General features: G+C 49.3%; 1 protein-coding gene across 50 annotated transcripts in view; it reads left to right on the top strand.

Annotated features, from left to right (window-relative positions):
- CAMK2G (calcium/calmodulin dependent protein kinase II gamma) overlaps positions 1 to 13604 on the top strand; it is a 164769-nt gene that overhangs the window by 74177 nt on the left and 76988 nt on the right. For 15 of the 50 annotated variants that reach the window (XM_065551528.1, XM_042850162.2, XM_065551530.1 and 12 more), the window contains exon 4: positions 11543 to 11626. The exons of the other annotated variants lie outside the window; for them this stretch is intronic. In XM_065551528.1, the coding sequence (XP_065407600.1) occupies positions 11543 to 11626 (84 nt within the window). The remainder of the gene's footprint in view (positions 1 to 11542; positions 11627 to 13604) is intronic. 50 annotated transcript variants of the gene reach the window in all.

Raw genomic sequence — 13604 nt, 5'->3', positions numbered from 1 at the left:
GAGACACTGTCAGCCTCTAGAGGGAAGAGACTGATGTTGAGGCAACTTCTAGAAAGTCTTGCTTTCCAAAGGCAAATTGCTCTAATGCAGTGTATCAAGCGCTGTCAACTGGCTGCCATCCAAATGTGTCTGGCTTTTTGTTACCATTTCATACCTAGCTGTTTTCAGTGAGAAAGGAGTGATATCCTCTGGGATTTCCTTCCCCAGCCCTTCAGTTTCCGATGGGTGTGGCCTTGCTGGGGCAGGGAGACTCTTTGAAGTCTATCCACACTGCTTTATGCATCAGAGGGGCTAAATGCTTTGTCTGTAGTATTCTGGAGTTCCTTTGCAAACTCAGATTCCCACTTCACTCTCATAACCCATTGCTCTGTGCTGGCCAGGAGTGGCAGTTAAGTGCAGTCAAATGGGATGGGGATTAATTGGTGACCAATCCACCTTCATCCTTTGTTTCAAAGGGAAAGCAAATCTATCTGACTCATAATGAGGGCAAGGAAATACACAGGAGAGGTCTGGTCCAGTGAAAACTCCCACGGAGATCAGTGAGAGCCTTTCCTCCACAGGGGATGTTGGATTTCTTCTTTCGCTGTCTGATCTGCCATTCAGACAGATCTCGAAAGCTTTGCAGAGCTGTGTCTGCATCAAAGGCTCGCAAAGCCCTTTCACTTCTTTGAAAACCAGAGACAAGTTTTTTAACATAATGGGAGGGACAACCAGATACTGTCTCCTGCTGTGAGTTGCAGAACCAAGCCTCCCTCGCTGGAGTTCTAGCCAGTCTCTTCAGGAGGGATATTTAGGCTCTCCTCCCTTCTCATCACTGAATATTGTGAGACTGCCTAGATAAAATGTACCTTTTTAAAAACAAACAAAAAGCCTGCTTGTTTTAACATGTAGCTCAGCTGTCAAACCAAATGTGAAGTTAGTCCAGGTGTGTTCATTCTAAGGCTACAACTACACTAGCACTTTTATCGGCAAAACTTCTGTCGGTCAGAGGTGTGGAAAAACACCCCCCCCCTCACCCCGGACCAACTTAAGTTTCACCGACAAAAGCGCCAGTACGAACAGTGCTGTGTTGGCAGGAGACCCTCTCCTGCCAACATAGCTGCCGCCGCTCGTTGGAGTGCTTTAATTTTGCTGACGGGAGAGCTCTGTCCTATCGGCATAGAGTGGCTATCCAGGAGACCTTACAGTGGTGCAGCTGCAGTACAGTCTGTAGTGTAGGGCATAGCCTAACAAACCCTGCTAATTCAGACACTGTCTATACTCTGTTCTGGGGAGAAGGGATTTCAGCCATTTTCTACCCTTGCTAACTGCAGTGCAGCTCTCTGAGGTCAGAATGTCCTAGTGCAGGGGTCGGCAACCTTTCAGAAGTGGTGTGCCGAGTCTTCATTTATTCACTCTAATTTAAAGTTTCGCGTGCCAGTAATACATTTTAACGTTTTTAGAAGGTCTTTTTCTATAAGTCTATAATATATAACTAAACTATTGTATGTAAAGTAAATAAGGTGTCTAAAACGTTTAAGAAGCTTTATTTAAAATTAAACTAAAATGCAGAGCCCCCCGGACCGGTGGCCAGGACCCGGGCAGTGTGGGTGCCACTGAAAATCAGCTCACGTGCCACCTTTGGCATGCATGCCATAGGTTGCCTATCCCTGCCCTAGTGTATGAGATGTAGTGTTGGGGTCCTGAGTGCAGACAAAGCTACAGGTGATCACCAGAATCTTTGTGTTGCTCAGGGCAGGTTTCAACTGCCTGATGCTAAATGTGGCCTTGCCTGCACTAGGACTCCTTAAAGCTACAACGGTGGGAAATTTTTTGAAAGCGCTACCCCAGAAATCAAGGGCTCCTAGAATCTGATGTATCCACCCTTTGACTATTTATAGACTTCTATCATGTCCTCCCCTCCTTTGACAGTGCTTAGTCAAACTACACAAATGTAGCTTTTAAAATCTTTGCTACTAAGTGAGCCCTGATCACTTTTGTTGTTTTCTGCCTTCTTCTGTTCTGTTGTGCTCTTTGCTAATTGTGGCCTCCAGAACTGATTGCCTAAGAAGCTGGTGGTAATACAAGTAATAATGCTGGTGTGGCCCCGCCAAATGGGCTCCCTGTTGCATGACATGGGCTCTTTACTTCTATACACTTCAGTACTGTCCCAGGCTTACTTTACTCTGCTCTTCCAAACTCCTTCAAACTGCTGTCCTAAGTTCCTTTCAGAACTAGTGCTGTCTAGGTTTCTCCCTCCGTTCAAATATCTGTGCTCCTGATTATTTTTCCCAGTGTAACTTTTGCATCTTGTTGCTGTCTCCCTGTGTTCTTCTCCGTCTTGGGCACTTCTATTTTTAAGATTTGGGGAAAGATCTAGAGAAATCAGTTGTGGATAAACTTAATTTTCTCTGATCTTGTTCAGTTTGATATTCCTTTATCACCTGGCGTACCACTTTAGAAGTCCATTCCCCAGGGAATCGTATGTTGGTGGCTGTGTAAATAATGCTTGTAGTTTCTGCGTGCTGAGGTTATGGTGATCAAATGCGAGGATTGCTGAAGGGACCAGGAAGTAAATTTTTCTTGTTTATACAGCACTGCACAGTTAGCTGGGAATGTTGTAGGGTAGTTTCACCTGCTTATGAAAGGTTAGGCACTGACCACCTCTGGAGGCAGGAGACCAGACTTGAAGGCCTAATGGTTTGACTCAGAGCTTCAGGCCTTCTTATCTTGAGAAGCACATTCCTTGTTAAATAGATCCTCATTGATTATGTGCTCTGGAATGTTTTCCCACCACCTTTTTTAACAAAATAACTCCAACTGCCCCCGTTCTAGCAAGAAACAACTCTGGACAGTGTTTGCCATAAGCAGCAAGTTCAGATGTTGTGGACTGCAGAGATCTAGGCTGCCTTAGAAATTGGGTTAGAGAAGATGATATGTGTGTAGAGAATAGTTAAAATGCTGGCTGTGGGTACTTTCCAGCAGCTCAGCCAAATTCATCCCTAGCAGAGCTCAGTTGACTTCTTTGGTGCGACACCATGGAAGAATTTGGCCCTCTATGTTTAAATGAGTCTCTGCCATGTGACTGCTTCTGCCTGGGGGAGGTGGGGGTGCTGGACGTGTTCCTTGTTCCTGTGAGAACCTGTTGGTGGGAGGGGGAGGGACGGCCTGTGTTACGTCCTTGTAGCAGGAGACTCAGTTCACTGCTTTCCCAGCTCCCAGTTTGAATGGCTCTGCCTTGGAACAGGCTCAGGCTGTTGAGTGGGTTGCTATGGTTCCTGGGAGTGCTTGTAGGGTAACAATAGCAATGTCTCCCCTTCTTCATTTTTCCCTCCTCCTCCCACCCCTCTTCCCGAAAATGCCAAACACCACTTCAGCAGTAGAGCTTTTCCCTCCCTTAAGTTTGTGCCAGCTGAGCTGCAGGTTTCCCTTTCTCCAGTTGCACAGGGATGCTGATGCTTATCTGTGTGCACTGCAGTGGGGGCGGGGGTGTGTGCTGAGAATTGGCCAATCCATCCCTTCGTGTTCCTGACTTGGATTCTCTCCTCCTCACTTTCTTTCTTTCTCTGATTTTTCTCCTCTTCCCTTCATCCCTTTCCCCGCCAGTCTTGTTCTTTCATCTTGGGAACTATATTTCCCCATTACTGCCTCATCTTGGGGGCTGCACAGTGACTCTCTTAGTCCCTGCTGGTTGATGTGTCTGCTGCACAACTCCAGCTTTGTGCTAGTTCATAGAATCATAGAAGATTAGGGTTGGAAGAGACCTCAGGAGGTCATCTAGTCCAACCCCCTGCTCAAAGCAGGACCAACACCAACTAAATCATCCCAGCCAGGGCTTTGTTAAGCCAGGCCTTAAAAACCTCTAAGGATGTAGATTCTACCACCTCCCTGGGTAACCCATTCCAGTGATTCACCATCCTCCTAGTGAAATAGTTTTTCCTAATATCCAACATAGACCTCCCACACTGCAACTTGAGACCATTGCTCCTTGTTCTGTCATCTGCCATCACTGAGAACAGCCGAGCTCCATCCTCTTTGGAATCCCCCTTCAGGTAGTTGAAGTCTGCTATCAAATCCCCCCTCTTCTCTTCTGCAGACTAATCAAGCCCAGTTCCCTCAGCCTCTCCTCATAAGTAATTTGCCCCAGCCTCCTAATCATTTTCGTTGTCCTCCGCTGGACTCTCTCCAATTTGTCCACATCCTTTCTGTAGTGGGGGGCCCAAAACTGGATGCAATATTCCAGATGTGGCCTCACCAGTGTTGAATAGAGGGGAATAATCACTTCCCTCGATCTGCTGGCAATGCTCCTACTAATGCAGCCCAGTATGCCGTTAGCCTTCTTGGCAACAAGGGCACGCTGTTGACTCATATCCAGCTTCTTGTCCATTGTAATCCCCAGGTCCTTTTCTGCAGAACTGCCGCTTAGCCATTTGGTCCCCAACCTGTAGCAGTTAATGGGATTCTTCCGTCCTAAGTGCAGGACTCTGCACTTGTCCTTGTTGAACCTCATCAGATTTTTTTTTTTTTTTTTTTTTTTGGCCCAATCCTCCAATTTGTCTAGGTCACTTTGGACCCTATCCCTACCCTCCAGCATATCTACCTCTTCCCCCAGCTTAGTGTCATCCATGAACTTGCAGAGGGTGAAATCCATCCCATTATCCAGATCATTAATGAAGATGTTGAACAAAACCGGCCCCAGGACAGACCGCTGGGGCACTCTGCTTGATACCGGCTGCCAATTAGACATGGAGCTGTTGATCACTACCTGTTGAGCCTGATGATCTAGCCAGCTTTCTATCCACCTTATAGTCCATTCATCCAATCCATACTATTTTAACTTGCTGGCAAGAATACTGTGGGAGACCATATCAAAAGCTTTGCTAAAGTCAAGGTATATCACATCCACCGCTTTCCCCATATCCACAGAGCCAGTTATCGCATCATAGAAGGCAATCAGGTTGGTCAGGCATGACTTGCCCTTGGTGAATCCATGTTGACTGTTCCTGATCACCTTCCTCTCCTTCAAGAGCTTCAAAATGGATTCCTTGAGGACCTGCTCCATGATTTTTCCAGGGACTGAAGTGAGGCTGTAGTTCTCCGGATTCTTCTTCTTCCCTTTTTTAAAAATGGGCTCTACATTAGCCTTTTTCCAATTGTCCAGTACCTCACCCGATCACCACGAGTGACTCTGCAATCACATCAGCCAACTCCTTCAGCACCCTCGGATGCATTGCATCCGTCCCCATGGACTTGTGTGTGTCCAGCTTTTCTAAATACATACACTCATGCTCTCACATGCTCTCTGAAAATTGCAAGGTACTGTGCTTAGCTGGTACATGGATAATTGGGAACTGTTGCTAATTCTCATGAAAAATAATGAGTGCAGTTTAACCAGAACATTTGCTACTGTCCCAGCTAATGTAGACTCATTTGGCCGGTTCCCTGGGATTAAGCAGGGTTTAGGTGGGAGATGTTAGGCTCTAGTCTGTCAAGACAGAAGTTGCGAAATAAAGACTAAAAGAGGAAATAAAGGCTAACTAAAACTGAAATGTCATGAATATAACTTCTATTCAATGAAGTACATTTCTCTTGTTACTTTTAAATGTGTCTGTGAAAGGGAACAGATACTTAACAGGGAGGAAATTGTGGTGCAGCGGGGTGTCCTAGAAAACCGGATTCTATTCTCTGTAGAACGTTCTCTTGCCAGAGTCCCTTCGTGGCAGGGATATCATTCTCTTGCCCTCACTTTCCAGGGCTGGAGTTGTTACACATTTCTCTGGCCATAAGAATTACAAGAAGTACATGGTGGAATCTTCCTTGTAGTTTTTCATACTAGTCTAGCTCACCTCATTTTGCTCTTTCAGTGGAGATCCTTTGGCTGCATCTACAGAGGCTTGGTCCTGTCTGAGGGGAACTGTGGGTTGAGATGGGAATGCATTGCTGTTCTCTGGGGCTTTAAAAATTCAGTCAGTGTGAAATGTTTGGGGCTTGGGGAGTGTGCAACCAGCTGTCACGTATACAGCATCCTTTAACCTCTCTGTCAGAGCCAGGAGGGGCGGAGGGGAGATGCCATCATCCTAGGGGACTGCTTAGCAGCAGCAGGAGCTAACCATCCTGCTCCTGTTAGTTACTGCTCTAACGAAGCTGGTCATTAGCTGCTGGAACAGATGACTTCCAGAGGATTATTTGTATTACACACTTTAATGATTTTTAATAGCAAATTTTTAATTAAAAGGAAAGTCTTTTTGGAAGCAGCCTGAGCAGCTGCAGCTGAATTCTGCGTGTTTAATATAATTAGGGAAACAGCTGGAGTGGGAGCTAAGCTGCCTCAGCAGCCCCAGGTTCACCATGGACAGGTGTGTTGCATGTTGGGAGTTGTGCTGGGAGTGTCGATATACCAACAGTTACTGAGGTGGTGGGACAGTTTCTCTCTCAGGCTGTTAGGATGGTGAGCAGGTGGGGAGATGAGGCGTGGGTGGTAGCCATCTGTGTCAGTTCACTTGTTAGTTGCGTAGTTGCAGATGATAGTGCTCAGTTTGCCGTCTGTCAAGCCATGTGTATTTGTATTTGTAGCTTCAGCATCTTCTGGCTAATGTGAGAGCATTGCTTTGGGTGAGGGAGTGGGGCAAGTTTTCACAACTCATTTTATTTCACCTCTTCTCCCGGTTTGCTGGCTGCTTGCCTGCAGTGTCTTTCTTTTGCCACCGAGCTCAGTAAAGTCACCACTCCAGTACATCTCCCCCGCTAGTCCTGGGGGAGGGAGAAATCCAAGACATTGCTTACTCCTTGAGGGAGGCAAATGCTGCCTAATGCTTGGCTGGAATCTGCCCAGAGGTGAGGCTGCTGCCAATTCGAATGAGCAGCTGATATTTATACAGCACTTTTCATTCCAAAAGATCCCAGAGCACTTTTGAGATTGTACCGCTACGACTGCTTGAACGAGTTGCTGTGCTGCAATTACCGTGACATGGGACAGGAATCTCCATTACAGTATCTTGGCTCTGCTGTGGGTACTGCGGTAAAGGCATCTATGGTTCAGCAGCCTGAATGGTTGTAATCACTACCCAGTCTTGGTTAACGCAGTTAGGGATGACTGGCGGTGCCTGTAGCCTCGTAACCATTGAATGCACTTAAAAGCCAGGAAATAGAGAGCTACGGTGTAGCCCTACGTTGTCCTACAACCTTAACTCTGCCCCCTGGAGCTTTCAACAGTCCCTGGGGGATAGCCTGTGTAGTCCTATAATAAGCAGACATGAGGAATTGCTACAGATGTGTTTCATTTCCGGTAGCGTGTGGCGTCCTACGGAATTGTGTTCTCTCTCATCTGCATGCGCTCCAGTCGCCCTTTGCTGTGTTAGGGTTGGCTATGGCCCGGATTGGTTGCAGCAGGCTGGCAGAGCTCATGCTGTGCTCTGAGAAGAGCATCAGGACCCTTCATCGCAGTGCTGAGTCATGTGGGTTGTGCTAACAGGAGCCCAACGGCGTATTGTTGTGGGGCTTTGTAGCTGTTGGGTCGTGTGCATGACGGTGAACTATAAGGCAGGGGCAAGTGTAGGTTCCAGAGGGAATCCTTAGGGACAGGGTCACATCTGGCGGTGGCTTGTGCAGGCTGAGTGAAGTGATTGAGTGTAGGCCAGGCATAGCCAGCTGGTGCCTGCTCAGCCCACCCTAAACGCAGCTGGTGCCTTAGTGAGGACACAGTCTGGCAGATACACCTACTGTACCTGCGTGCTGCGTCCCAGCACTGAGATGGTTTGTGTTTAAAAGGGCTAGAATTGTCAGCCTCCAGTTTCACAGAAACTACAGGCTAGGGATGTGTGAAATGATTAGGCGTGAGAATCTTTGGTTTGTGCTCATCGGATGAATTATTGTAGAAAGGAGAAATTTGGTTTTGGTGTTTTGTGATTGATGTAAATTGTGGTCTTGAGTGAGCGGTGTCCTGACCCTGTCAGAGGGTATGTCTACACTACCCGCCGGATCAGCGGGCAGCGATCAATCCAGCAGGGGTCGATTTATCGCAATAAATTGATCCCCGAGCGCTCTCCCGTCGACTCCTGTACTCCACCGCAACAAGAGCGGCAGCAGTCGACTCACCGTGGTGAAGACACCACGGTAAATTGATCTAAGTATGTCAACTTCAGCTATGTTATTCACGTAGGTGAAGTTGCACGCACACACACCTTGGTCAGTGTCGACCTTACACCAGTCCTTGAAATAGGGCTCCCAACAGTAGTTCTGTATCTGTATACTCAACCACGCCTCTGATCCTGCAAACATTTGAGATGGCAGCTACTTGCTTTTCTTTGATCATACTTGCTCCCAGTGTTTAGGAAAGGGGTGAGGAGCCTGTGGCATGATCACATTACCCTAATAAGGTTGCATACTGGTCATTCACCTTCTCTCTCCAAGATCCATCTTTTCCCTGAATAACTTTTTAAAAATATTGCTTCTCTGAAAGGGCAATGGGCACCAGATGCTATCTGAGCTCAATTCTGAGCAGATGATATCAGTTTGGGGGGAACAAAGCTATAGTTTGAGCTCCAGGAATGTGTTTAAAAATGGGAGAAACATCAGGTTGTCCTGGCCTTTTTTAGGGAAGGTTGTATTGCAGAAACCGTTTGCTGAAATGACCCAAATTGCCACGAGACAGAGCAATTGAAGACAGAGTAAGCATGTAGATTAGATTTTAGAGCACATTGAAAAACCGGTAAGCTAGTCCCAGCCTTAACTATAGCAATGCCTGGCAGCAGTTTAACAGCATAGCACAAGGTTACAATATAGACAGGACCAGAAGTGAAGAATAGTGTATACAGTTGAAACTGCAGAGGTGGTTTCAGGTAGCAGGTTGTAATTATCTGAGCATCTAGATGTCCCTTGGAGGGCTCTCCTCCATGTAGTGACCTGTCCAGGCCCTGCCTAGGTTGCTGGATCACAGCACCAGATGATATGGCTGCAGACAGCAATGTAACCAGGCATTTAAGTTATCCTTGCAATTTGGTTGTGGGTTGTTTGTGCATCACTAACCTATGGTATTTTGATTGCTGAGGGTACCCTTGGACTTGTGCGCTCTACAAACTCAGTCCAGTCCAGGGACCTGGTTACAATGCTGGTACAATTTATATTGTAGCTAAGATAGGGTTACCATTCATCCGGATTCCCCCAGACATGTCCGGCTTTTTGAGCTAAAAATAGCATCCGGGGGGAATTTGTAAATGTCCGGACTCCTCCTCCTCCTCCCCCCCCCATGCAGAGCGCGCGCGGCTAACAGGGGAGCTGGCCAGATGGTACCACTTACATGGGGCTCCAACAGCCAGAGAGAGCCCCTCCTCCACTTCCCCTGCAGCAGAGATCACTCCCTCCCTCCCTGCATTTGCAGATCGCCTCCGGCAGTCTGGAGCTCCTCCCCCGCTCCTCTTCCACTGCTGCCCAGCGTGCCGGGACGAACGGCTCAGGCCGTTCCTGAGCAAGCTCACAGAGACATTAGGTGAAGGCGAACAACAAGGGGGTCAGGGGGTCGGAGAAGGGGCAGGGAGGTTTTGGAGGGGGCAGTCAAGAGACTGGGGGGGGGTCGGGAGTTCGGGGGGGGGCTTTCTGGAGGGGTGGATAAGGTTTTGGGCAGTCAGGGTGCAGGTAGGGGGTAGGGTCCTGGGGGGCAGTTAGGGTGGGGGGGTCTTAGGAGGGGGCAGTTAGGGGACAAGGAACAGGGAGGCTTAGGTAGGGGGTGGGGTCCTGGAGGGCAGTTAGGAGCAGAGGTCCCAGGAGGGGGCAGTCAGGGGACAAGGAGCGGGGGGCGGGGGGTTGGGAGTTCTGGGGACGGGGCTGGCAGGGGGGCAGGAGTGGGGAGAGTGATCGGAGCAGTCAGGGGACAGGGAGTAGAGGGGTTTAGATGGGTCAGGAGTTCTGGGGGGCACTGTCAGGGGGTGGGGAGTGGTTGGATGGGGCGTGGGAGTCCCAGGGGTCTGTCTGGGGGTGGGGGTGTGGATAAGGGTTGGAGCAATCAGAGTACAGGTAGGGGGTAGGGTCCTAGGGGGCCAGTTAGGATGGGGGAGGGTCTCAGGAGGGGGCAGTCAGGGGACAAGGAGCGGGGGGGAGGATTGGGAGTTCTGAGGGGGGTGGGAAGTGGGAGGGGCAGGGGCGGGGCTAGGGCAGGATGGGGGCAGGGCTAGGGTGGGTCTCCTCCCGTCATCCTTTTTTGCTTGCTGAAATATAGTAACCTTAAGCTAAGACTTCTAACAGTATTCTGTAACCAGTGAGTGAGGTCCTTTACCATGTCATGTAGCCAGGTTAATGCCTCAGTGGCTTGTTCCTGTTTTCTTTTCCACCCCACCCCCGTTGGTTCAGTGGTAGGTTCATTCACTTGCTTTACCTCCTCTTGTCACTGCCACTCAGGTGTCTCTTCAGCTGTACCTCTGACCTCCTCGCTGGGGGCATGTCTCGCCTGGAGCTGGAGGTGTGATTTCCAGCTCGAGTAGACAGGCACGCGCTAGCTCTGATTGAGTGAGCATGTGGAAAATCGAAGTATAGCTGTGATGGCGCAAGCAGCAGGATGGACCAGCTGCCCTGAGTACTATCCTATCTGAAACCCTAGGTATGTACTTGGGCGGGTGGCTGCCCTGCCTCACTGCTGACACTGCCACGTCTGCGTTTGTTTTTAGCATGCTGGCTTGATCCAAGCTACACAGGTATGTCTGCCTGAGCTCCAGTGTAAACATACCCTGAGATGCAATCATGGGACGGCCTATGAGCACGCAGCCTTGGCAGGGTGGTGGTTCTCTACAGCTGCAAGATGCAGGCAATCATATGCTTCCCCCATCCGTCTCCCCTCCCTTGTTTTGCAAAGAGCCTTTGGCTAAAACAGCCCTGTTGGGAAGGAACATGGTTTGAATTAACTCTTTGTGGCTACTGTATCTGCCAATAAAAGTAATCGTCCCTCTGTGTTAGTGTGATATGAGGAGCGAGAATGGACTCCTCAGGGAAGTGCTAGGCATTCACATGACTAGTCTGCAGGACTCCAGTAATTTCCTGGGTGCCCTGGTTCCTTGTTAATGCAACTCAAAGCTCCGTTTGCAGAGCAGGCACTTGGATAGCTTGCTGCGCTCGATGTAGGAGGCCAGGAGCTGCAGGTTTGCGGTAGTCTCAAAGGGAGCGATGGAAGCTTCATTGCTTGAATAATTAAAGCACCATTGAATGCTGTGTAGGGAACAATCCTGCATTGCAGGGGGTTGGCCTGGATGCACTAATCCATCTTTTCCATCTCTCTTGTCTATGATATCATGTCTGGAATTTTTTCTTGGCTCCGCCTGCCCCCAGCAGCTATACATGCATTTCTCCCTTCATCTGCTCTGCAGTGTTGTCACACTCCATGTCAGGAGTTAGGGAAAGGTCCTGGGGTTTCTGCGCAGTTGTCCCAAGATGGTATGTCAGGCCTCCCCAGTGTGTGGGGGAGGAGAGCACTAGGCAAGGGTGGTGGGGCTAGCAGCCTTTACAGGACACGTGGACCTGGTTAGGAACAAGAAAAACCTCCACTCTCCCTGCAACTTCTGTGTATCTGCCCCTTACCCAGGGAAGTCTGAAGCTGAGAAACTGCTCTACTTTGGTCTCTCTTGGACATGTTTGGAGCTGGTCAGAGCCAGGACCCCATCTGCTGGTATGCAACATCTGCTCTCTAGCAGGCCATGGATGTGGAGGAGAGGGCTACAGCTGGCTGGAAGGAGGGGGAGTTGTTGGTCATCTGGAGATTGCAAGATGCATGGAAAGTCATGGTGAACTAAGCAGAGGGGATTCAGAGACCCTTTTAACCAACTAAGTAACCAACACCCCCCCCATGCTCTACCTGGAGGGCAGGGAAGATATTTGCCGGTTACATGCTGAGTGGTGGCGGGAAGGGGAGATAATGTTGTTAAGCTGATAGGCTCTGGTAATTGGAGTTGCGTTGAGAGTAAATCATTTAATCTTTACGTCAAAGCAGTAATCAGGCAGGGTGGAGGTTAATGGCAATATCAAAACAGGAGCCTGGCTCTGATGGCAAGACTGCAAAGTACGAGTCAGTTTGGTGGGCAATGCACAGGACAGAGTGACAGGCTGTGTCTGGCTGGCTGGTTCTCTTCATTCGGATTAGCTCACTGCATTAGCTAACTCCAGCTAAAGCAGCAGCAAAGGCCTTGCTTTTAACTCCGGTTAGCAGCTCACGTTCACCCCCGGGTCTTCTGCAGGTATTCACTTGAACTGCAAACCTGAGCTAAAAGTAGAGTTTCTTTGTCTTCACTGCTGTCCTAACTGGAGTTGGCTAACCTGAGTTAAGAACACACCTTTTTTTTTTTTTTTTCCCCAGTGAAGATGGACCTTGAAAGAGTGCTTCTGCTGTTGCATTGCTGGGAAGAAGCAGACTCAATACCCACCAGTGGCACTCGTGGGCCGGGGGAGTGGTACTGGGCTGGGATTGAAGGGGTAGAGAGTTTCAGTATATTCCCCACTTCTCCTCATGGTCTTCCTCCTGTCCCCCTTTTCCTTTCCTGCTCTTTCCGGACCCTTCCCTCTTCTGTCTCCCAACCGTTGCTTGTTACGTTACTGCCATTGTCAGTCACCCCCAGTCAGCCTGCCAGCGTCCAGTCTCTTCTTTCCAGCCCTTCCTCGGCCCTGAGGCTCCAGCTGCCAGCGTCTCCCAGAGTGCGTCTCCTCAGCAAGCTGCTTAGAAAAGGGGTTCTCCTCTCCTAAGTCATCTTCTAATGACCAGACTCCAGGCTGATTTCCACCTGAGATCCCATGGGGCCGTAGCAGGGAAATGGCTCTTCTTTGTGTAGCTAACGACCTGGATTGGTGGGGAAGGCTCATTCTTCTTTTCCTCTGTGCAACCTTTAATGCTGGGGACCATTCCATCTTCCTAGCTGTGCAGGCATCTCTGGTTCCCTCCTGTCATGACTCTACTCTTACTGATCACACTGCTCTTCGGCTGTCTTTGAAGGTGGCTCTTCCACAGCCTGTGCTACCTGGTGCTTGCAAAGCTCCATTCTTGGCCCTCCCTTCTATCCTCCTGTCTGCCTTTGTCACTTGCCATCTTTGCCTTCCCTTTAACCATAGGCATGGACACCGCACTGTGTGTATCTTTGAGATATCCCTGTCTGTGTTCTTTCTGTCTTGACCAAATGATGCTCCACTTCCTTCATCCAAATGTATCAAAGGCAGAAGTGCTGCCCTTGGCCAGGAAGAGCACTGTGAACCACAAACCTAGCTCCTTTATATGTGTTTGTGACTCACTTCCCAGATCTCTTTACTACATCCTTAGCATCATCGTTGATCCTGAATTTCCTTCTCCTTCCCGCTCTCCTGGGCCTGAACACCTGTTTGTTGCCACTTCTGCAGCACTGCCCTTTTGTGTGCCACTGGCTTCACTCCAGCTCTGCTGGAATTTTCACCCCTCCACCTCTCTCCTTGCTTGGACTACTGCAGTACCCTGTCCGTGACAGCTCCTGACCCCAGTGCATGGAGACTGCCGGTGCCTGCCCTCCCACACATGCAGCATCTCTGGGGCCCCACCTTTGTCGCACAGCGTCATGAACGGAGCTTTCCTTCTCATGCCATAATCCTGGCCGAGCTTTGCTGTTTGTAAGATCCCGCCGTTGACTTGC

This window comes from Chrysemys picta, chromosome 7 (genome assembly GCF_011386835.1).
Source record: "Chrysemys picta bellii isolate R12L10 chromosome 7, ASM1138683v2, whole genome shotgun sequence".
Taxonomy (NCBI): Eukaryota; Metazoa; Chordata; order Testudines; family Emydidae; genus Chrysemys; species Chrysemys picta.
The sequence above is the reverse complement of the archived record's forward strand: the minus strand, read 5'-3'. Positions and strand labels throughout refer to the sequence as shown.